We start from the raw sequence: 25,214 nt of genomic DNA, 5'->3' as shown, positions 1-25,214 counted from the left end.
GGGGAGAAAATGAACTGCTCTCAAATCCCTTAGTGCTTTGCAGGCCCAAACTAACACCTCAGATTCTCCTCTGTGTTTGGTAGATGGTCTGGAGAGGTCTTCATGCCCTGCTTCCCCATCTGCCCTTTAAGAAACCAGCTGCTGAATTCAGCATCTGCTCCAGCCTGGGGCTGCAGGCACAGCCAGGCACTGCAGTGCCTGATCTGATGGGCACTCACACCTCCATGAGATGTTTGGCACATCAGGGAGGCTCTGCTCCCTTTTTATAGATCCTGGGACTCAGTATTCAGTCCAAATCTGCTCATTTAGGTTTGAACACTGTCTAGACTCTTCAGGTCTCATAGTAAGTAGCTGAGTTTGAGGAGTGTGAGTTCAGAATGAGGATCTTGCTGTAACCAAAGAACTGAAGCATAGTAAATGACTAAAATGTGTAAACTGGAAAGTAATTTTCTTAATCTTTCTTTCTGTCTTGCAGAGAGAAATGCTACCAGGATCCATTTCCTTTTCATTACCTGGGTTTTGTGAAAGCAATGTGGAGACCAAGGCAAGAGGAGATAGCACATACCATGGAGCTTCTCAGTTATGCCTGGCAGCTGCTGCCCCAGTTGTAAACTCTCTGCAAGGAGCAGCAATTCTGCACCATCTTCAATGGGAAAATGTGCATTTTACAGCACACAAGGTGTTTTTGGCTGCTGCCAGCCTGCTGTTTAAATCCCTGTTGGACAGCACAGACACCATCTCCCATCGATGCTCCTGTGGTAACACCTGAGGAGTTGGCACTCTTACTTGAGATGATGAACAGTGGCAAACTCCCACTGGGGAAACACAATTTCACCAAAGTTATCTCCGTGGCAGGTAGTCTGCAGATGTTTGATGTGGCTGTTAGTTGCAAAAACCTCCTCAGGGATCTCATAAGTTGTTCTGCTCTTACAGTAGTGAGAGGAGTCTCCAGCCAGGAAGCAGATTCATCTGGAAACCAAGCTGAACCTAATTACCTGTCCCAGTCTGGAAGACCTGATGAAGAAAAAACATTTATCATCCTCACTCAGAGAGTTTCTCCTTTACCTGGCCTTGTAGAAGCAGAAATGGAAGGTATTTCTCCTCCTGGCCAGGAATGTACTGTGAATCATACCTGGCTTCACAATGCTGGGTGACTCCAGGTTTCTCCAGGAGGATTCAGGCTCTGGCCCTGACCAGCCTGCCCATGCTGAGTGGAGTGGCTGTATGGATCAGGAGCTTGCTGAGCCTCTAGAGGGGAAAGGGCAATCGAGGGATTTAGGTGAGACATCATATGTCTGGCACAGCATTGCCTCTTATTTGGAACATGTTGGCTCACATTTGCCTGTTTTGGGTTTTTTTTTTTTTTACTCTGTGTTTGATCTTTTTAGTTTGCCCTGGGTTGGGAGTAACAGCAGTGTATCCCCCTGTTCTGCAGAGATTTTCTCCTTTTGGCTTTTGTAGTTGATTCATGCTCATTGCCCTGCCAGAGCTGTAGTGAGCAAAACTTTTATTGCCCACACACGTGATTGCCATGCAGTGGGATCTGTGTTACTGCAGGACATGGGGCTGATTAGACAATCTGTCTAACAGCAAGTGAACAGAGTTGCTTGCTAATGCTACCTTATCCTTTAAACTCCTGTTCAGCATGGGAGGAAAACAGAGGCTGTACTGGGTTTAAAATAAATGTTCCATTTATAACAGGTGTTAAATAAACTGTTGGTTTTCCCTCCAGACTGTGTGATGTCTTCAGAAGGGATTTATAAGTCACAGTTTTCCTATTCTAGCCAATGTGCTGGTTACAAACTGATGCCTTTCAATCACATAATGCTTTCTGTGAATCCATTCAATTAGCAAATAATTCATCTTCTTTCTCTCACACAGCAGCAGAGAGCAAAAGCTGTAAACTGGATTCTTTGTTCGATATGAAAGTTTTCTCTGAGGTTCTTTCTGATGCCCAGGCTGTGCTGAAAAGACTCGAAAAGTGCAAAGAAATTGATGCCTCTCAAAAGGAGGTAGGCGTGTTTACTTCCTTATATCATGCAAGTTTTTTCTCCACCCTGCTAAGGGCTGTAATAGTTTGTGCCTTGTTTAGGAAATTGTTTCCTGGGAAACTGATGCCTAGTTGTTTGAAGGGCAACATGTGCTCACCTGAGCAACGGCCTGGACAGAAGCATCTGTGAGTGCAAGTTGCTCGGGCATGCAGGTAAAGAAGTATGTGCTGTCCTGAAGACATCCTTGTGTTGTAGGAGAGCTCCAGCACAGATTTCTCTCCTCCTGTTTATGGCATTTGCTTCAGGAACTGTATTGACTTGTAAACAACTGACATATGACATCCCAAAATAGATTTCCCGAGCCCTCAGCACTGTCTTGCTGTGAAGCATCTGCTGCTCTCTGTGTACGGCAGAGCTGCTGAGGGAGGAGTGGGACAGGGCGTGGCAGGGGGAGCTGGGTGCTGCCCCATGGTGCTTCTCCTGCCAATGTGCTGCTTTAAGAGCAGTTGGAGTTGGTAAATGATGCTTGATTCCTGTTGGAGGGGGTAACTGAGTCTGCTGCTGGGTGCATGCTGAAGGGTTCTCTGGGCTGTGGGCTGTGATAGCCAGAAATGTCACCCATTGTCCCACCTCGAGGGCCACACAGAATGCGATGTCTGTACTTCTGTGACAGTGGAGCAGGGGGACACAGAGCTTGTGAATTATTGTGCTGAGTGGGTGGGCACTTGTGCTGGCTGCACACTGCTGTGCAGTGGCAGGGTCTGCAGAAAAGCTGTGGCCAGTGTGGAGCAAGGATGGGACTGTGCTTACTGTCCTCAGCCTAGCCATTTCTGGTAGAGTATTTTTTATACCAAGCTACATGAAGCAAGCTACAAGGCTGCCCTGCATGCCTTTCTGAAGGGAAAAAGTATTGCTTTTTCACTGCTGGATCTTCCTGGTTATTCAACCTTTGGAAGCTGAGCAGTGCTGTTCTGTAGGCTGGGGACTCTCTAGGTTCCCATGTAATTGCTGGCTGGAAACTGTCTGGATCCAAGTCCCTCCAGTAGCAGTGTGATCACAGGACATGGTACATTTTGACCATTGTGGCATTCTGCTTATAAAAGCCCAAGACCACATCTTTATTAGAAAAAAACCCCACACCTGTGACAGCAGGGAAGAGAATTTCCTTGGGTTGGGGACTGCAGGATTGCTTTCTGCTGAGCACTTAAATGTTCATGGAGGGAAGGTCATGTTCCCTTAGCAGCTGGTTCTCCTGATGTTGTGGCATATAACATATTGGGGGCTTTAGGAGAGAGATGTGGGTCGTAATTCATATTTGCAGTAGCAAGCACAAGCCTGGCTGGGCAGACAAGCAGCTCTGAGTGCCCTGCTCAGAGAAGGATTAGATTTTTGTAGGCTTGTTTTTCACCATGATCAGATAAATAAGTCAGGTTTAGGGTTTTACCTGTTGTGCACTTTTACAGATGGGGCTGAGCTGGGGTGGGTGCTGTGCAGTGTGGATGGTGCTGCCAGAAGGGATTTGGCAGCTCCATGCCCCTGTGCCAGCAGCCCTGTCACTGTCCCTGTGTCCCCTTACTGCTGGTGGCAGGGCAGAGCTGTGCCAGCACAGTGCCCAGCCAGAGCTGCAGCTTCTGCACTGCACAACAGCCCCATTTGCTATTGCTTTGCAGTCGCTGCTGTTTTGTGTTCCTTCAGCACTTCAGAGCCAGTAGGGAAGGTTTACAGATCCATTCCTGGCCTTTTGTGCTCCCAAATGAGCTGTTACAGCAGGAACCAAGTGAGAGGTTGTGGAGCTCAGAGCCAGTTTGGGTGTCTGACCGCAAAGCGGTAGCTGGACAATTTTTCTGCAGCTATAAATAAATGCTGAATAAATGAGAAATGGATTTTCTTTAAGCCTTCCTGAAAAATCACTTTTCAACTGTGACAAGCATGAAAAGTGTCAGACCCAGGGCAGTGGGAGAACAGGCTGCAGCCTGTTATAAGCAAGGGCTCAGCCAGATCTGTCCTTCTCTGAGCTCCCCTCTGGGACCAGCAAGACCTGTGGACCTTAGCACCGAGTCTGTTTCCAGCACACAGAGCAGCTTTTCCCTACAAGAGCCTGGTATTTCCTTTGGGGGGGAAACACAGCAGTGTATTTTTAAAGTCATGCTTGAAGTGCAAGTTCAGCTCCAAAGAGCTGAACTGGGATGTGTAACTCGGGCTGAGTTTGTGCCAGTGGTAGATGTCAATGGATTATTTTTATTTTCCTCTCATTTTCCCCCCTCCTTTTCTTTGTATTCTTTTGCTAGTCATTTGTTTGAAGTCCCGAGTGCCTCAGGGCAAGTAGAAGTGTGTCTGGAAGCTGGTGAGACACTGTTTCTTTGTAGAAATCATTCTTGCTGGGTGTGCTTGCCCTGCTGCTGGGGAGATCTCTCGTTCCTCAGGAGTATTCTCTTTTGGAAGCAGCTGGTCCCTCTAGGCAAGCAGTGGCTGTTTGGGGCAGTAAAGCCTGGGCAGCACAGGAGTTTAGGGGAGTTTTGCCAGCCTGGCTATTGGCACCAAGGCTGTCCTGGTGTTCAGGCCCCTGTGGTTTCAGTGGAATTTGGCAGTGGATGCCTCTCTATTTCTTTTCCTTTGCTGGTGAACTCATCCCTGGATGGTATCTTGTTCTGTGCAGCACTCCAGTCTGCTCCCCACTATTGTTCCTGCATATTTCCTCATACTTCCAGTGGAGACTGTTTTGGTTGTGGGGCTTTTCCCCCAACAAGATTTGTGGTGCAGGGCTGGTTTTTGTGAGAACTATTGCTTCTCTCTGAGTTTGATGTGCGGTTCTGCTCCCCAGACTGAAAAATGCAGATGAATTGCTTTTCAGTTTAGGGAGATGTGACTTTCGGGGTTGTTTCTGTTTTATAGTTTCTCTGTATATTTCACATAAACTATGCCTATCTAATTTGGTTTTGGCTTGGATGAAACCTGCTTGGAAATGAGAACAAGACTGAAATTGCAGTAATTTAGGGAAGCGTAGAAGAGCTTTGCCGATGTCAAGTCTTATCTTCCTGTGCTCTCTTAGAGAAACTCAATTCAAATTATTGCACAGTTCATTTGTTCCCTCTACTACCAGCTTCAGATGAAGTGGGGGAGCGTTGGTTCTCCCACGCAGAATAAATGTCACTGTGTTTGTGGATCATTTCCATTGCCTGTGGGCCCGTCCAGCCATTGTCGCCCTTCATTTGCTGCTGCAGGGATTTCTGGATGAGGCAGAAGAAAGAAGTTTCCTGTTATCTTCTGCATCCTGATTAGGAGAGAGAGCTTGTGAGCGTTTGGCGGGTTTTTTTTTCATGGTGACAGAGCTAGAGAACTTTTTTTTTCCTCTGTTCTGGTGCATTTTTGTAAAAGTTTGGGCTGAGCTTTTGTTCTTGATGTGTGGAACAAGCAAGGGGTCACTGTTTTCCACAGGGTCTCCCTCATGAGTTATGTACAGATGCAGCCTTGGAAAAAAAAAATTCCCTTAGATTTCTGAAGGAAAAACATGAACATAATTTTTCTCTGATTTTATATGCACAACACAATAGTTGATTGATAGTTTATTGACTTAATGGTGGGGTCACAGCCAGGGAGCTTCTCTGAGGGTCAGGTGTGTGGAGCCAGTCCTGGCGTTGTCCATGCCACTGACCCTGTGAGCAGCAGCAGCCCATGGAACAGCAGAGGTTGGATAACCATGGAGCCACAGGAGAGCCAGCAGTGAAACAGTCCCTAACCATGCAGGTTTTGGTTGCAGTGTACCACAAGGAGGCAATGAGAGCACCTAGCACCTTTTATTTATTTATTAATTTATTTATTTTTAATTTTTTTTTTTTTTGGTGCTTTTTTACAGCACACTGTAGTAGATGGCTGACAATATAGGCAAAGGGATGGGTTCTTGTTTGCGTATCTGGAGGCTGTTTATTGTAGGAACTGGAACAGAACACAGCTTTGAAGGGAACCAGGAATGAGAATGGGATTGGGTTTAGGGCACAACATTAAATACAGGGCAAAAGGGGCGGGTCTGAGGGTCAAGGGCCAATAGGCATAAAGGAAAGTGGTGCATGGGTGTGGCTAAGAGTTGGGAGAACCAATAGGGTGATGGGGTGGAGCAATGCAGTAAAACTGGGCCAATGGGGATTAAAGGAGGGAAGAACATTCTGGAAAGGTACATGAATGGTAAACAGGGGCTGAACAAAGGTGACATCAATTATTAAACCAATACAATAACTGAACCTAACAGATATTAGCATGTGGTGCAAAGACCTAAGGGAGGGAGGCCTTCCTCACCCTAACCTAGAGGAGTGTTTCTGTCCTCTTGCTTCAGCCCCTCCATGGTTTTAGGTGTGAGTTCTCTGGTGGCAGGCCCATGGGCCTCCACTGGTTTCCAATCACTTCTTTATATTCTCTTCACGTTCTTTACATCAAAACCCAAAGCAGTGTGCATTTACAAGGGACCAATGGCTGTGGCTGTGGACATTTCCCCACAGTGCCTGGCCTCCTGCAGTGCATACCTGAGTGTCCCTCAGTTCTGAAGGGAGTCAGCTTTTTCTGCCACCCTGAGCAGGTGCTTCTCAATCTCTCCTGCAGGTCCCTACCCACCACCTTCTAGCTGCTTGCATTCACTCAAAGCTGATGGTTGAAGGAGATCGCTCAGAAACAGTCAATAAAGTGGCTTTTTGCTGGGATGTGCTCTCATGGTGGGAGCAGGAGCATGGATGAGGCATGAAAAGCCATAACCATGGTCACCCACCTGCAGGGAAGAGTTTAATGGCCAGCTGGGCTAATGGCTGTGCTGTGTGCCCTCCCTCTCTCCTCACATCCCTCTTCAGTCTCAGTTATGGGCCTCTGCACATTATTTGCACATGCAGTTGAGGTCTTCTCTGGAAAAACATGGAAGATGAGGAGGTGCTATGGAGACAGGAGACTTGTCTCCTGGATCCTTAACCTGCAGAGGTTCCTGTTCAGAGCTTGCCACAGGGCTGCTGTGGACATGAGGATGTTCAAGATGAACTGGGAAGGTTGTTCCATGGTGTGTGGTGTATTCCATGATGTTGAGGTGGGAGTGTTTTGGCCACCAGAACTGATACTTTCAATTGGGATCAAACCTCTGCTGTGCTATGGAATGTGTTTGGTGGCACTGCTCTGACCAAGCTTGAGCCAGGTCTTGGTGATGCAGTTTCCCAGTGCAGAGAGGCAGGCAGTCTCTTCCTCCCATGTAGAAGCTGGAAGTGTGTAAATGTGAGCCAACTTGGCCATGAAGGGTCTTGCAGTGTCCCAGGCAGTGAAAGCCAGGTGGATCAGGCTGTAATGTGGGGGAACATTATGACTAAGTGGAAGCTGGAGAAATACTGATACCAGCAGGAATTCCATCTTTTTCCAGGATCTTTGGGAATTCTTAGTGCTTTGAAGTAAATCTGAAATATACCGTGTGCTCTTTCACAACAATGCTAAAAGGCTGTTGTTCCCACTGAGCAACGTGTCCAAGGAAATGTCTTCTGGAAAGAGCCTATAAATAGTAGAATAATTCAGTTACTGAAAACTCATTTCTGTTAGCCAAATCCATGCACTGAGAAAGGGATGTTACCTGGGGGTCTGGGTAGCAATGCTGTGCTGATTTTAATTTAAAACCCCTAAATCTGAAAAATGTATTGCAACAATGCAAGTTACTTTTCATCCATATTAGTGCAGACATGGATTTGGCAGGATCTGAGCACCTCTAGGATAGTGAGAGTGGAGATACTTTGTGTTTTACATGCTCATTTTGATCTGGAAGGGGCCAGGCACGCAGACCTTGAGAACAAACATGATTTGGTTATCAGGTTTCATTACAAATTAATGTTTGCATTAAAAAAAAAAAAAAACAAAACCAAAAAAACAACCTTTGTGTTTGTTCTTCAGCACATCCGTGTTTTCTTTCCACCAGAGCCTTTCATGTCCACACTCTCTGTTCAGCAGGAAACTGCCGTGAGTGGGAAGAGCTGGGACTGCTGCAGTTTCCCCTCTGTGGAGTCATTGCAATAGGTCATTGCACTGCCACGCTGCCCTAATGTGTGAGCATTTACACCTGCTAGGGAAAGCCAGCCCACCAGCTCCTGCTGCAGCCCCAAGCAGTTGCATTCAGGCTTTTTATCATTGGAATAAAAATGACAATGACAGCAGAAAATGGCCATTCTCCCTGGAGCGGAGCTGAACTTCCCTCTTCAAAGGTACCTTTATCAAATCCCTGGAGTCTCCAATAAAGGCTGCCTGCTCTGGAAGGCTGGCATTTCTCCTGGAGAGCTGGGGAGCATGTGTCTTCAGGGGCAATATTTACAGCATTAAATGACTCTGGGGAGATGGGAGTAAGAGTTCCAGCTTATTTCTTTGCCTTTTAGTTCCATAACTGTACAGGCACGTCTGCCTCTAGTTGCTGTTTCAGGTGACTGAAATAGGTTTTGGAGCTCTGGGTTTGATTGCCAGGTGTGCTGAGAGCCCACAGCACTCAGAGTTTGCGTGCCTCCTCTCCAGAGTTTTGTCTAGGAGACAGAATTCCATTGTGATTGAGAATGGAGTTTCCTGAAAGTTCCACTTGAAATGCTCTCTGCTTTCTGTGCAATTGTTCCCTCCTTGTTCTGCAGTGAGATCCAGTATCTCTTGCCCTAGCTTTGCCTTCCAAAGCAGCAGTGTTAAATTCACACTTGTCAGGTCTTTCACACTAGTGGTCTTTGGCTAGTTGGACATGAAGAAACGTTTGGTGCTGGGACCAGCTCCAGTTTGTGGGATTTGCTGTATGGATCAGGGCTGGCAGCAGGGCCTGTTGCCCTTCTTCCCAGGGCAGGTGGCCACAGGCCAGAGCTTGGGTTCAGTGTGTGCATGTGTGTGGTTATTTTTTTTGTCCTGTTTAATTTTTTCTCCTCTAACCTGAACTCCAGGGTTCTGCTTGTGTCTGTCTATATAGGGCAGGTGACTGTTCTCTAAGCTTTCCTGCATTTTTGTTCTGCTGTAGGCTCTGGCTGCCTGTCTGGCCAAGGCAGAAGAACACTCAGTGTTGAAGCAGCTGCTGGGCAAAGTGAAGGATGCCCACACCCAGGACAGTGACACTCAGGACACTCGGCCCCTGGACACTCAGACCCTCATGTCATTTCTGAAGCTGTTTCAGGACACAAATCCTGATTTTAGAGTGGTTCTTCTGGAGAGGGAGCAGGGCAGCAGAGAAGACCCACAGCAAGCAGGTAGGAAATTGGGTGCAACCTCTGGCAAAGTGAGTGGGCAACCTTACAGAGAAGCCCTGTACCCATATGCAAGAGGTTTATCAAGTGCTGGCCAGGCCCCTGGAGCATTTCTGCCTGTGCAGGGCTCTCCCCACTGCTGCCTGGAGGGCTGGATCAATGGCTGGCAGACAGCATGGGTCAGAGCACAGCTGAGGCTTGGGATTGAAAACTTCTTTTTCACTTGAGTCTGACACAAAACAGTGGCCTTGCAAACCTGGTGTTAACCTCCAGCTTGCTTTATGGCTTTGTGCTCTGTTAGATAAATGAGACATTTTCCTTTCACAGAGTTTAAAGAGAATAGTAAAGTGATTTTCCTCTGCTGCTTGTGCTTGGGATGAGCTTTGCTATTCACTTAGATCTTTCAGAGAGTCTCCCTCGCTTCAGGAACCTGTCATTTTCTTCTGACTGACTTATTTCTTCTCTTGTGTTTCTGAATCTTTTCCCCCAGAGAGCACAGCTGAGGAAGAGAGGCTGACCGCTGTGCTGCAGGGAGGAGCTGATCCAGAGCGTGCCACAGCTGAGCCCCATCACAGAGTTTTGGAGGCAGGAGAAGGATTCCTGACTGCCTCGGAGAAGTGGGTAAAAAAATCTGAAACGGGCAAACTGTGTGGGCAGAATGAGGTGTGTGTGTCTTCCAGGTAGCATCATACACATGGTTTAGTAGGTGATGGGCAAGATTCACCTGGCACTTCCACCTGCCTTCTGCACAGCATCGACTGCACCTGTGTGTGATCTCAGGTCCTTCTGTGCTGGACTGTGAAAACTGAGCAGTGAAGGCAACCTGGAGACCAGGATCAGTGTCAAACTGCCCCTGCAAGGGGAGCCTGGGCCAGAGGAGGTGCCTGGTACTCCTCATGCCCTGAAAAAGCTTTTTTGGGAATAAGGACAAGGCTCTATAGGGGAGTTTGAGGAGAACCACTAATATCTCTCTGCTACCTGCTTGTCAGTTCCTGGTCATCAGCTTCCCTTTCAGTTGTCTTCCAGCTTTGTGTCATTTTTGCAGCTCTTACCACACAGATGCCTGCAAGACTAGCACATCCACAAAATGATTTGGCTTTATTTTTTATGTGTTGCAGGCAGAAGTTGGTGGGGAGGACTGTTGCTTTTCTTTTCTGTGAGTAACTGCACTCTGTATGCTGATTTGCAGAAGTCATAAAGGACAAAATGCTGTTTATAACCTGCTTTCCTTTGTTTTTGAGGGGAGTTGGCTGTACCCTGTGCAGCTGGAACTTCCAGGGTGCCCTCACATGCTGTGATCAGGACACAGCTTGACCTCCTGTCCTAGTTTGTCACATCACTGAGCTCCCCTGACAAGGATTATAGTGAGTGGAAAGTTGTGCTCAGTGGCATGAATGATCTCTGCTTTCTGTCTGAGTGAGCCTGAGCAGAGCCACAACAAGGTGGGCTGAGAACTTCTGCCCAGCTCATCAAGCCCCTCAGTTAAGGTCTCATGGTCCCTGACCACATCCAGCATGGACCATCCCTGAGCACAGACACAGGTTGGAATAAGTACCTAAAAAGGTGTTGCCAACAGAGGTGTCTGTCCTGTCCTCCTGGGCTGTGGGCTGACTGGTGAATTTTTGCCTCTGAGAGCACAAAGCTGAGCCTGGAATGGAGATGTGAGAGGAGAGAGCAGGGTAGGAGTACAGGAAAGGACTTGGCATCTTCTGGGGGTGTTGTGGCTGTCAGCAGAGACCCATGTGGGGGGCCTGGAGCTGAAGCTTCATCAGCAGTGGGGAGATTAGAATTTTCATATATGCCTGTTCATGTTGCAGTGCAGCCATACTTTTAAAGGCTTCACCTTTTCCCTGCTCTCTTCTCTTTGTCTTCATAGAATTAGATGGTTAAAATTCAGCATTTTTAAAATTTCCCTTCACATTGAAAAAACCAAACACAACCCACCAATAATAAAACCAAAACCATTCTGCCATCAAAATTCTGCTCCTTAGGCACAGGATACGGATACATCATCATGTACTGCAGAGCTCCTGCCTCCTTCGGTGAAGCAACAGTGTTTCTTTTCATCCTCACCAGTCTCTGTGTGTTCCCTTTGCTACAGAGCCTCCAAACCCTGCTCCGAATATGAAATCTTACTCCTCTCTATGGGATCCCTTCCTGCTCTTGTTTCAGACAACGGTTTCCATCAAATGACAGACTTTTTGGGGAGAACTCCAGTGAGGCTGTGGGCAGAGCTCTGTCTTGCTGTGGCACAAGAAAACATGAAAGAAATTGCCAAGTGTAGACTAACCTTAGGGGGGTTTATTTGTTTAATTCTATCCCCTCTCCCCTAGACAAGTGGGAAAGTATTTAATTATTCCAGAAATTAAACTGATTAAAATGATGGCCCCATGGCATGTGTGCAGGTGGGATCCCTGGTACCTCAGATGTAGGACTGGGAAAACAAACATGGAATTAGCAGCCACCTCTGAAGGTTTCATCTTACCTGGTTCATCCAGTGTTACACTGGAGCTCTGGGCTGGCAGGGATGGGATCTCCAAAGGTTCATAAAGATGAGGCTTTCCTTTTTCTTCTCACTGTCACTGCCTCATTAGCTACACACTTATCCAGCAAGACAACCACAAGTTTCTCATGGAACAGCCTTTTTTTCTTGGTAACTGGGTTCTTTCTGTGCCTGGTCCGAGCTGTGCAATAGAGGAAGTTTGATTTTCTTTGCTGGAAAACCAGTACCTCATGTTTTGTGAAGCATCTTTGTAAATATCTGGTTTTTTTCTGAGTAACTTTTGAATCTAGCCTTTCTGTTTTTTGAGTGCTTAATTTCTGTGGCATTTTTGGTGTTTCTGTAATTGGAAAGAGGTGGAGGATTTGGATAGAGGTTATCACTTATGAGAAGTAAAGTGGATACAGAGGAAGAGTGGGTAACTTCTCCTGCATGGTGCCCTCTAACACTTAGGTTGTTGAGGAGTTCAGAGTGATCAGTCCACAATACAGCCCTGAGCCCAGAAAATCAGAGTAGGCAGTAGAAACATCAGCCCTTTCCTTCAGTTCAGGCTTTCTTCTAGAAGGCACCTGAGAATTCTGAGCTATGTGGTTTCTCTCCCCTTTGACTCGAGTGCCTGCAGACCTTGATGCTCAAACCAAGCTGCTTCAGAGCTCAGAGGGGTATCAGGGATGGCACAAGCAGGTTGTTGGCCACTTCAGGAATCTTAACTGGGTACACTGGGGATGGAAAAATCCTGCTACAAGCACAACTGGGGGATATTTTCTAGCTGCCTCACCTGGTGGTGTCAAAATAAGTCTTAAAATGCCACCACTGCGTCTCCCACTGTCAGGGGCATCTCTTCTGCCAGAGAGCAGTGGTAGGTTACAGCAGGAGCTCCCCAAAGGATGCTGCTCTTGTACCTCTTTCTGTGTTTTCTCAGAAGAGGACTTCAGATTAAGGGATGTAGAGGCAGGTTGGTGTGAATTGAAGGGGAGAATACATCAGCAGGTTCACTAACAGTTTGGGCTATAAAAGGACAGATCTTTAGAAATGAGAGAAACTAATTAAGGAGTTCAGGTGCTCATTAGAGCACAGGAGGAGCTATTGGATTAGTTTCTTTTATGTTAAAGGTAGGGGAACTGTCTGAAGTTTGCATCCTGAATGAGAGAGAAGAACTTATATGAGAGGTTACAGACCTGAGTTAGTGAGTAACTTGAGGAAGAGCTTTAGGACATTCAGGGAATGGCTGAAATGTCTGACAGGCAAACAAACATACTGTAGAGCTATAGGGAGGCTTGTGGCACATCAGTGCTGGGCATCACAGCAGATACTGTCTGACCAAACAAATAATAATGACCTACAAATTCATGGCTTAGCCTGGAGCCTGATCCAGGAGAAACACAGAAACAGAAATTTCCTGCAGATGAAGGAAGATCCCAACTGAAAAGACATCCCTCAACAATCAGTTCTCACTGAGTAGTGAGAATTGACTGATGTGGTGGTATGAAGTGAAGGGTGTGCATTGGGTGCAGGAATGAGAACTAAGAGTTAAGACCTCATCTAAGATTTCTGTTCCAGTCTCGTTCAAAAAAGGTGAATTCATATTGGAACTTGACAGATCTGCAGTGGGAAGTCCAGGGGACTGTAGAAGCTGTTTTATAAGAGGAGCTGCCTTATTTAGACAAGGGAAATGAAGACTGAGAGAGAATATAATCATGCTCTTATGATGAAATCAGAGAGGAAGGGTAGGATAAACACCTTGGAGAGTTTAAAAGGCTTTTTAAGCTAAAAAATAATGTTGGCAGATGAACAAACAGACATACACTGGCCATGAATAAATTTCAGCTGGAAATTAGAAGAATCAGCAAGGGATGAGGCTGTGGAAGAGCTTACCAACCAAGGGAAAGGGAGCAAAAATGTAACTAGTTTTAGGACAAATCTTAATAATTTTATTTATAGGACTGTGTAAGTGCTTATTGTCATCAGGGAACTGGGCTGGTGCCCTGCAGAGGTTCTGCTCAGGAGCACAGTGTTGGTGGAAGGGAGATCAGCCTGTATTTACCAAGTGCCTCTCCCTTGTAGGAGCCTTGTAGGTATTTTACTGTCATCCTAGAGCTTTTCCAAACTACACTGGTTGTATCTCACCTAAGGGATGTTTCACGTGGCCTTGTCACTGAAATAATAATTCAGGTAATAGGTGCTTATTTAAATAAGAAGAGTATTTTTTTCCTGGCCATCAGTTTTTTGATGGCAAGCAGAAAAATTGTGGAGACAAGGGAAACGAGACTGTCGTATTTGCTAAAAATATTACATGAAATGTTGTTTTGAACACTCTAAGTCTACTTCTGTTTTCTTTTTAAAAATAGCTTTTGTTTGTCAGCCACTTCCAAGAGCTGGACTTGGTGGAGGAGCCCACCAGGTTTGTTTTCAAGGGGACGTGTCTGTTACACCTTGGCCTTGTTTTGGTGTTCCTGTAACTGCCACCCCACAACCCCTTCCAGTTAAATTGTGTAAGCAGTGGGTAGGGATCCCGTGCAGTATTGTGATACTGTTCTGTTTTTCTGATCTCTGTTCAGATCCAAGAGTTTGTAGGAAGCTGTCACAGACAGTTTTGTGGCTGTTTCTTTGTCACAGATAGTTTTGGATTGCTGTGAAAGCACCTCTCAGAGGGAAGCCATGGACAATCTGCTCAGGAAGGGGGATGAAGAGAAAATCCTGAAAGTGGAAACTTCTGGGGACTGTGACAGCATCCTTTCCTGGACTCCAGCTTCTGCTGGACAACTTGGTGGCAATAGCAAACATCTCTGATGGTAAAGGTATGAGTAAACTAAACTTCCATTAGTGACTTTACTGTATGGTAGTGACTGCCTTTGAAAACAAATATCTAAAAATTCCCCTAAGCTGGAGATGTCTTGACATTAAATACAAACAGTGTCTTACTTGAAATTCCTTGTGATTGAGGGGGATTGAAGGGGGAACATTTATTTGGGCTATGCTTCTTTCCTTGATCCAGGCAGCATTTCTGCTTGTGTTGGTCACTGACTCGTGGTATCCTGTGTGCAGCAGAGTGTCCTACACTTAGTGTCTCCATTACACATCATTCTGTTGGATGGCCAGGCCACTCCTCTTATTTGTTTTGGTGGGATTTTATTGTTTGCTGCCTGCCTGTGGTGGCTCAGGGACTTAGGAGCCCCCATGTTTTGCCTGATGGGACAACCTTCCAAGTTTCGGTGGGTTTAGGGACACTGAACAATTCAGATGAAGAGACTCTGAAGTCACATAAAATTTAAAACTAAATTAACATGCAGTGAAATGTAAATGAGGATTTAATAGAAAGCAAAACTGTGCTCATAATGCTGATAATTTCCTGTGTAGCAAACATTACCAACATGCACTTGGCTTTGTCATTTGTTAAGCACGATTGCTTTCTCGAAACACCAGATTCCCAGCATGGTTAATTATCTCCTGGTAATACCCATTCCAAGGAGGGGCATTCCTTAATTACACAGAACTGAATTTCCTCAAATTGCAGCTTGAACAAACAGAAGCACAAATATTTCTTACCATGAAAATGAAGAGGGAGGGGACGATTGGAGTCTGCTGGCAACTGATGGATTAACTGGTGGTACATTTGGTGTCCCATGCTGCCCAGGGGGCAGGAGGTCCTGCACTGTGGCACAGGGCATGTCCTGGTTCTCAAGATCACCTTGGCATGGTGGCAGAGCAGTGAGTGCATTCATAACAACTCCAGTTTGTGTCATAAAATCAGAAACATTCCAGTGGGAGAAGAAGGAAAATATTTCATCTGTGAATTTCCCTTGGCTTTGCTGGGGATCGGATTCATATCTCCAAGAAGTCTTTGTTCAGGGAGCTGTTCATAGTAGCTCAGAATCTTCTACTGAATATTCCCCCAGCCTGCCATTGCTTCCTCCCCATACCAGAGAGTTTTCTCTTCTTACAGGGCTCTGCGTATTTTCTGGGTCCCAGAGACTTTACCTTTTTTCCCCAAGCTGTGCATCCTGCTTTTCTCCCAGGTATTGCTGTGAGAATGATGGATTGTTATGGTTGGTACTGAACCAGAATGATTAAAAGGCACAAGCACAAAAATCAGGCATGGATGTCTGGGATGAGCTACAGGTTTTGGATTTGGTTTTTCCCACTGAAGTATAACTGTGCATCTTCTTCTACTTAGTAACTGCAATGGTGAAAAAATCCTTTTCAGATTAATGTATTTGCCAATTTCCAGTTTTATTTATCAAGTAATCAAGTGACAAATACAACCCTGGATTACTTTTGGGACACAGTAGATTTTGCCCAAGTCTCTTCATTATCCTGAATAAACACTGTTCCTCTTCCTGATTTAGTCTATCATGTCCTGATGCTGGGGTGTCTTTGAGGGGTTGGGGTTTCACTCTGGAGTCATCATTTTTCTGATTCATCAAGGCAAACTCAGCAGATCCAGCCTAGAACTGGATTCATCAAGGCAAACTCAGCAGATCCAGCTTAGAATTGGATAAGAGAAAGGAACAAGGATAAAGTTGCATTTTTTCTGATGTAAGAGGGAGAAGAAGGTTCTACAGCTGCTCTGCAATCACAAATCTGGTTTGTGGGCCTTTAACATTTTCACCAAGGGCAACTTAGCCTACTGAGTTCTTGATTATGTTGGACTACCTGAGTGTAAAATGTTGGTGTGTTTGAGAGTCATACAAGGGCATGAGAGGGACATGAGCCAGGGCATCTCAGAGCTCCTTATCAGTGGAGTGGATCAAACACTGACTGACAAACCTCTTGCAATGAAACTCTAGTTAAGAGTCACTAACAGAGTCTTTGTGATTCCAGGGTATCAGAAGAGGCTGGTAAATGTCTTGAGGTGTTGGAGGTGTTGCCTTCACAGACAAGGCCACATGTTTGTCTGCTGAACACTGAGACTTTCTTCCTCTGGGCTCAGACTGGGACTGATACTCAGGAGACATCTGGGTGCCAAAGATGCATTTCTGTTTGCATGTGGGGGTAGAAGGTATTCTGCATTTTCTCTGCATTGGGGAAGTTCTGATTTGTCATGTTCATCCTCTGCTTGAAGGTGAATCCAGGTGTGCTGAGCATAAGGCCCTGAGCATCAGTGAGCCAGGAAGGACTGGGTGCCTGGGCTTCTTCTGTCTCCCCTAGCTTTGAAGCTCTTTGAGAAGATGCTGCAAGCTGAGCTGTTCCTATTTCTATTCACTGAATTCAGGCAAATGGAGCCCAGAGGATTATAGGGCCAAACTGTTGGGACAACACCAAAAGAACTTTGTGGAGCTCCTGACAGACACCCAGGTGCTGCTGCAGAGCATCTCTGCTGCATGGAGAGAGAGGTGAACAGGCTCCTCCTGCACATGTGCAAGCAGATACAGTTTTCATCCCTCTCTCGGGAAAATACTGGAATTCCTAAGGACTTGATTTACTACCTGCCATTCTGGGTTTGGGGCAGTCCTCCAGCAGGACTTGGTTTAATGATCCCTTAGTATTCTGCAGTGGGAGTGAGGCAGGTAATGTATATGAAGCTGAAGAGCGCTTGATGACTGCTGTAGTTGTAGGGCTTGGAGGATGACAGCACATGCTCCACTCCTACTCCTTGCCTCAGTGGCCTTCTGAGAGAGGTCCTACACTGCAAATTCATTCTCAGTTCACATCCTCCCTTCGAGCTCCACTAAGAGCTGCCAATCCAGCTGGCATTTTCACCTGGTCATGGCTTTGATTTCTAGAGAAAGGGTGATTCTTTCTTATCTGCCATTGATTCTGTCACCTTCTGCTGCTGCAGGCACTTGTCCCATTTGCCCTGACTCTGTGTGTCCGTGGGATGAGCCAGGGCTGATGCCCTGATGACTGTGGAGCAGATGAGCCAACAATTCACGTGTCTGTGAATGCACAGCCCGTGTGAACTCCTGGACACCTTGGCGTGTGTAGCACAGGGGCCTGGGGAGTCAGTGTGTCTGCTCTGGCAGCTGCTGTCTCTCTGGCAGCATTATCAAAGAGAGCAGACTGCTGCCACTGAGTGGCCTTTCAGGGCTTCAAGCCAAGGTTGAGAGAAAATCAAGCAAGAAGCATCATCAAAAACAAAAACTCTGGAAAATGTTATTGACTTGGCAAAAACATCTATCCTGGATGAAGTGTCCAGAGGAGGATTGCCAGGTACCAGCTTCTTTCTGGCATTCTACAGATCTTTGCACTGAACTTCCATATCTTAATTTTGAGGTCAGTCTACTCAGCTCTGACATCACTGCTTACCAGGCCTACAGATTGCAGGTGACTTTATGGACCTTGTGGCTTTTGTCATGAGCTGTGAGTGATAACTGCCAGCCTCATGTCTGGGGAGTGTGAGCTTCCTGTTAAGACTGAGGAGACCTTACATTGTTGAGAATATGTATGTGCTGCATGGAGATATGTTCCGTTTGCACTTCCACTTGAAAACAACAGTTTTTGCATCTCTACTGCAAAAAAAAAAAAAAAAAAAAAAAAAAAAAAAAAAAAGTTCTCAAACATTTCTGGTAATTAAGTTAGGTGAACCAAAGCACTTGGAAGGCACAGAGCATCCCTGTGGAAGAAACTGCATCCATCCCAACCATGCTCAGCACTGCAAGTAATGGATTGGTTTCTTTGGTGGAGGTACAACATGGGATCTCTTGGCTTCTCCTTTGAGCCCTGCTATAGTCAGAGCACTGTCACTCTTGGCAGCTGGTGCATGCAAGGGCAGGGTTTGGCTCTTTCAGCCAATTCCATAACCTCCTCTATAGCTGTCTGCTTTCCAGGGCTCTCTACAGTCATTTAGGAGATCATGTTTGTCAAGACTGGTCTTACTCTCAAATCTCAGAAATGTGTCAAGAGCCCTATAAAAAAGGCTTTTCCTCTCCATGGTCTTGTTTAAAAAAACAAACAGTTACCATCTACTGGTAGATTGAAAAATCATTCCTCACTTAGGTCAGAAAAACAGGATTGGTTGAAGGGATGTGGGAAGAAATCTTAAGAGTCACAAGTCAAAATGATTTTGACAGAATGGGACAGAGTGGAGACCAGTGTGCTGTTCTCCCTTGATGTGTTTGCAGGTTATGGATCACCACTTGGTGTCTTAAGATTTCCAGGTCCATTGGAATATATCACCTGGTCTTCAGTTGGTTGGAAATCTGGGGCAGTGGTGCTGTGTGAGGGGACATTGTGCTGAGCTCTTCCCATAGTGAGGAAGGCAGAGATGAAGTTTTTCAAGCACAGGCTGAGTTTTCCTGTACATTGGCAAAAGGAGAATTCTGTGGCAGTTTCCACGGCCACACAGGTTCCCAGGGTCTCATTATAGCAAAGAAGACAAATGTATCTGTTTGTACTTTGGTTTCTTCCATACATATATTTCCTGTGGGTCTTTTCAGTAGACTGAGATCCTGGGTGAATTTTCCAGCTTGTGCTTTTTGAGATGATGGTGTTAGAGGGACTCAGGAAGGCATTTATGCTTTGTAAGAAATGAATGTAATGAGCAGTTTAAAATACCTCAGGGCCCTGAGCAGAACACTCAAAAGGGTAGTAGCAAGATTATATGTTCCTTTTCAAGGGGATTATGTTTGTGAAGTGTTTCTGAGATTTCTTGTAATTAAGGGCTGGATATCCACTCTCAGTGGCAGATTTTGTCAGTATCATACCTGAGGCTCAGGTCTGCAAACATGGCTGTAACTTCATGTGTCTCAGCAGGAGGCAAATGCTTGGAAGCAAGAGTTTGAGAAACAAGCTTTAGGAAAATCTGGCTCTTGACATCTCATGCAGACCCTTGCATGTATGGTGGAGAAATTCAAGGATCATTCTTTATCTTTCTAACCATGCATGGCCAGAACCACTTCTGGCCAGAGCTGTGTGTCACTATTGCAATGGGACAGAATGTCTGATGTGTGTCTTCTGCATCAGAGCAGGGAAAACTATGTAGGAGGATTCAGGAGATGAGAAACTGAGGGGCAGGTGTTCAGTCCTACTGGTCACCACCAAAATGGTAATTGCTATTTCTGTGGGTCTATTGACTGAGGGAAGAGGGCAGAAACCTGGGATCAGGAGGTGGAAGGTGAACAATGAATCCCAGTTTGAAGTTCTGGACCAAGGTAAGGACAAGGTCGGAGCTGCCAGTGCCAAAGAAGCAAAGGAATCCCAAGACAAAGCTTCTTCCAAGAAGAGTTTTGTCTGCAAAGCCTGTGATAAGGTCTTTCACTTCTACTGCCACATAAAATGCTGTCAGGTGGCCAGAGGAAAGCAGACCCAGTGTAAAGACTGTGGTGAGGTCAAATTGACAAAGAAGGAGCTGGAAAAGCATCAGCTGGAGGTCCATGGGATAGTGGGGATGACCAAGAAGGAGAAGAGGCTCCCCATGGCATGTGGCATTTGTGGAAGAGAGTTTGCTCATGCCTCTGGTGAGGTTGCTGGGAGCAAGTAGAAGTTTGGACAATATAGTAAAGTTTGGATAGAAGTTTGGACAATATAGTAAAGTAGCAGTCTGAAATCCCATCCTGTTCCTCCCTGCAGCTCTGTCAGTGCCATGTGTGAGAAACACAGCTCAGCTCATTTTTTCCTGCCCCACTGAGCACAACCACTTTCTGATTAGTTCTTCCCTAATTGGTTTTCCACATAGCTCATCAAGGAAAAGTGGGGCTACTGGCAAATTTAAAGTATCCAAAAATAATCAAGCTGTTTCAGTTCCTGGCTGCTTTAGCAGGATGTGTGTGAGGAGCCAGATCTCTTTGCCCTTCCTGGGCCAGCCACGATGTTGTGGCAGACCTCTAGGCCAGAGGACACTGGAGGACTCCACAGTGCAGTACCACAAGGTGACAGAACACCTTGGAGAGAAGCCCTTCTCCTGCCAGGAATGCAGGGCCAAGCTCGTGGCCAACTCCACATGAAGAACCACCTGTGGCTGCACACAGGGGACTGGCCTTTCATGTGCAAGCACTGCCTGATGACCTTCATGCAGGGCTTGGCCCCTGCCTACCACACCAAGAGGAAGAATGCTGAGGGTGAGCTTCCCTGCCAGGATCTGGCTCTGGGTTCAGTTTGCCCCTTGTCTTTCTTTTCCTCCTGCCTGCTTCCCCATCCCTTGGGCTATCCATGGCCATCTGGCTACTCCCAGATCTTCTTCACCTGCATGGGTTTGCCTTCAACTCCCCACTTTGCCTTTCCCTCATCCCCTTATCCAGGTCCTCAGATTACCCCCACACTCCTCCTCTTCCTCCATATTCCTTGTTTTTCTCCTCCTTTGAATAGCTCCTCTCTGTCCCATCACACCTAGACTCCAGTGATACATTCTTCCTCTGGTTATCCTACTTTCTCCTGCCCTCCCTTTGGCTGAATTCCACATATTTTTCATGCCACTACTTCTCCTGCCCCACACTCAGTGCTGTGCACTCCTGGGACTGAGGCAGGGCTCTTCCAGCTCATTGGCACAGATGAGGCATCACTGGGGTTGCAATAAATGTGATTGGATGCATTTCCCACTGTTCCATGGGGGTGACAATTCATTTTGAACATGAGACACAGCAGCCTGTAGTACCCCTGGGAGTGTGTCATATCTGTGGACACCTGAGGTCTGTAGTCTGTAATTTTTTCCTCCCTGTGCTTTTTTCCAGCACCTCCAGGACATTTTGGATCTTGTACTGAGATGCTTTAGTACCCTGGGAAACAGCTACCCTGTTCACTTCACAGTCTCTTCTCTCTCCCTCTGAAGTCAGGTGTGGTCCAGACAGAGCTGCTGTGCCTTGGTTTTCTATTGTAGAGGTGGCCAAGACACAGAGTGACACACTAAAATCTTCAGAAGGTTCTTTATTATGGTGGCATGCTGTCTTTTATAGAGTTTTTACAAACCTCATGGGCAACTTTTAATTTGTTAACAGCTTTTTTGTTAATTATTCTTTTGGTTAGTAAAAGACATTTTACTTGTCCATCAAATATATCTATTCTTGGATTGTTTACATATTTTCTTTATTGATTCTAATGAGACAAATCCCTTGTTATTACAGGTGCATTTGTTTTTCACCCTCAAAATAGATTGTTGTGTTAAAGGAACTTCTCATTCTCAAAACAGCTTCATATGGGAACTTGCAAATTGCTTGTTAGCTGCACTAGAAAGAAATGACAGGACAGTTGTGGTCCTGTCCCCAGTTTCAGGCTCTCACTGGGGTGTCCCTGCCGGGAAGATGTATTCCTGCCAGTACCTGACTACAGTCATGGCAGCCACAAACAAGGTGTTACTGGTGTCTGCTGGGGGTCTCGTGGGGGGATTTTTCCTCCCAAGAAAAGTGAGATTTTAGTGGTTTGATGCTATGAATAGGGTTATCCCAAACCAATGGCAGGGGTGGCTTCCAGCAAACAAGCTGCTGGGAGCCCACCACGGGAAGTAGTCAATGAGCAGGAGCAGCAACACCTGTATGTAAAGCCCAAACTCCAATTTCAGTTTTCACCTGGGAAATAACATCTCTTTCCCTTTTTTTCCCCTCCCTCTGTGAATTTCCCTCTTAATTTTTCTCTTCTTTTCCCTTGATTTCTTGACCTTCTCTGGTTTTTGCTGTGTTTCTAGGCAGCAGACATTGAAGATCCCTGTGACTTCAAGAAGTTCCAGATGAGCTTTGCCACCCTGCAGGAGCACCACAAGAATGTCCATGAAGTCCATTTCTGGGAATACCATTTCTGCCCTACCTGCTCCAAAATCTTCCTTGCCTCATTGCTCCTAGAGTGCTCCTGGAAAGCCCTTTACCTGTGAAATGTGTAACAAGGCTCACCAGGTGAGCTGGTGCACCCAGGAGTTGATCTCAAATGCCAACATTGCTGTTCCCTGCTCCTGCACCAGGGTGCAGCCACAGGCAGCAGTTTGGGGTTGGCAGAGGGAAAAATTGTACAGAGGCAGGGTCCATAAGGAAAAGACAGGTCTGTGGGGAGAGATGGGCTTTGGCTGCAAAGTGCTACATATCTGCCCATCAGAACCCTCAGGAATCTCATACACTCAAGTTTCCAGCTGCCAGGAAGTGTAGGAATAAAAATAGTCATGTTGCAAATGGCATGCCTTGGAGGGAATGTGTGTGGGAGCACATTGCTACATGGGAACAAGAATTCACACCAAAAGGAGACCCGCAGTGAATGAGACAAGGATCAGGGATTCAGCTGTATTCGGCTCATCAGGGACAGTGGAGAAACAGAGTGAGGTGTTAGTGCTTGTCCAGAGGGAGGACAAACAGGTCTTGTACCTGCTGAGCACAACTCCCCTGTTCTGTTGCTTTCCACATCATTTCTGGCTGTCATGCTGTCCCTTGAGCAGAATCATAGAGTGTCAGAGTGTGTTGGGTTGAAAGGGACCTTAAAACTCATCTCCTTCCACCTCCTGTCATGGGCAGGGACACCTTCCACTGTCTCAGGTTGCTCCAAGCCCCATCCAGCCTGGTCTTGGACACTTACAGGGATGGGGCAGTCACAGCTGCTCTGGGCAGCCTGGGCCAGAGCTCACCACCGTCCCAGGGAAGAATTCCTCCCCAATATCCCATCTAAACCTGCTCTCTTTTGGTTTAAAGCCAACAGCTTTGGATGGTAACCGTGATTTGATCCTTGTCATTGCAGCGGTCATCAGGGTTATGGTATCACAACAGGACCCACTACCTTAGTGTCTTTGCAGCTCAGAATCACTGCTCCTCCACGTTCTCCTCCCTGCAGTGCAGCTGCTGTGACAAAACCTTCACCCTGCCTGTCCCAGGCCAGACTCAGACAGTGTTTCTCCCACAGGTTCCCAAATGTTCTGCTGCTTGTACTGCTCCATGGCCTTCTGCTCCCTGGGGGCCCTGCGGAGCCATGTCACCAGCCAGCACCTCACACAGACAGGCAGCACCTTCCTCTGTGAGCTCTGTGGGGAGCTCTTCCCCTCCCAGGGCAAGCTGGAGGGGCACCCCAGCACGGAGCATCCCAAGGTGTTCTTCTCCAAGCCACCACTGCCCAGACTGTGCAGGTAAGGACTGCTCTGTGACACAGCCACTGCTTTGTTCATCCATCCTCCTCTCCCACACTCTTATTCTTCCCAAATCCATCCTGTGGGTCCTGTTGCCCCTTCTGCTCCCTGATTTCCCATTTTTGGAGGAGTCCATGATGCAGACCCCCAGGCCACAATGCTCTGGGATTTCTTTGCTGGCATGGAGCAGGTTTGCTGGAGGGGAAGCAGCTCAGCCATGACTTTAGGGAACTGAGGAGGGGGATTGGCAGTGTGTGTGGAGGTGCCTGGTTACTCAGGGGTTGTTAACATCTCAGTGACACCCTGTGACTCTGCAGCTGTTTTTTTGGAGGGCCAGGTTTGAACCCAGCCTCTTCCTCTTGAATATCTCATCCATCAGTCAGGAAGAGTTCCTTGGATGAGGGAGCCCAGTGTGCAAGATTCCCTGGGACGGCATTCCTCCAGTGGATAATCACAGTGTTTACTGTCTACGACTGCTTGTGGAGCTAAATTATAGCAATTTGTGGAGAGAAATATTTAAATTACTCTCCTGTCTTCTTTTGCATCACTGCTGTGTGTGGTTTGGTGTTTCCTATTAGTCTCATGCCTGTTGTAATTGCAGACCTGTGGTGTGAAGCTGAATGTTATTTATTACCTGAGCTGGGGCTGGGAAAGGCGTGAGCAGCAAAGGGATCCAGGGGGAAGTGGTGCTGTACATGTCTGACTCTTGGGCCATCTTCCTTCCACACAGGTGACTCAGACCTTGCACCAAGGAGCAGCAGAGCACACAATCTCTTTTGATGATGCCAATCTTGTGATGTTGCCCAAATCCCAGGTGAGCCAAACTGTCTCCGAGCTGGTGACAGTCACTGTGGGGAACTTGTTTGATGGCAGTCACTCTGATTTCTGAAGAAATTAAGTAAGGGACAGGGGTGGGTGCCTGTGCCTGGCACCTGGTATCCACTTCAGGAGCTCAATGTGCTGCTCCATCTGGGAGATTTGGGAAACCAGTCCAGGCATGCAGTAAGCACAGCATGACAGGAGAGCTTCATAGACATTCACTGCCTGGAAAGTCTCCCTGCAGTCAGCTGCTGGTAGAACACTCATCTCCTCCAACACGTGAGAAATAAAGCAGCAGAAGAAAAGATGGGGATCAGGTGTGATCCTCCACTGCTGTGAACAGAGAGCAGAGAACTTGTACAGGACAGAGCTGGAGCTTATGGATATGGGAAACCAAAAAAAGCTGTCCTGAGAATTTAGGTTGGAGATTTTTATGGCTGAATCAGTGATGTGCTTACAGGTATCTTCTTCTGCAAGGTGTAAGGGCTGCTTTGTTCCTTCTGCTCTCACTGTATTATTGTGCAGCACAGAGCTGAATTTCTGACCTTTGGGCCTCTCTTCTCCAGCAGAGACTTCCTGGGAGCTGTGTTAAATGACTTCAGCACTGTTTGGATTGTGCCACACAGGTCTGATCCCATCCATGTTTTTGCTGTGGGTCTGTTAGGAACGAGGGTCCCAGGAAGGTCTGGGCATATCCATCCTCTCTGTGAGCAAACAGCCCTGAGATC

The 25,214-nt window shown here is 46.7% G+C and overlaps 1 protein-coding gene across 1 annotated transcript; it reads left to right on the top strand.

The window, feature by feature from the left end:
- Positions 1-566: 566 nt before the first annotated feature.
- On the top strand, positions 567-24,556 carry ZBTB40 (zinc finger and BTB domain containing 40; the record flags this gene model as incomplete). Its single annotated transcript, XM_083876976.1, is given in 20 exon segments — positions 567-608; positions 612-653; positions 656-742; positions 744-1,141; positions 1,143-1,279; positions 1,882-2,012; positions 8,980-9,197; positions 9,734-9,780; positions 9,783-9,823; positions 14,319-14,408; positions 14,410-14,500; positions 16,915-17,035; positions 19,656-20,098; positions 20,496-20,579; positions 20,582-20,733; positions 22,255-22,422; positions 23,286-23,427; positions 23,430-23,636; positions 23,639-23,667; positions 24,398-24,556. Coding segments are annotated over 20 exon segments (2,829 nt in total).
- Between the last annotated feature and the right edge of the window lie 658 nt (positions 24,557-25,214).

The sequence above is a fragment of the Zosterops lateralis genome (assembly GCF_965231275.1).
Source record: "Zosterops lateralis genome assembly, chromosome: 22".
NCBI lineage: Eukaryota > Metazoa > Chordata > Aves > Passeriformes > Zosteropidae > Zosterops > Zosterops lateralis.
This window is presented reverse-complemented; position numbering and strand designations above follow the sequence as displayed.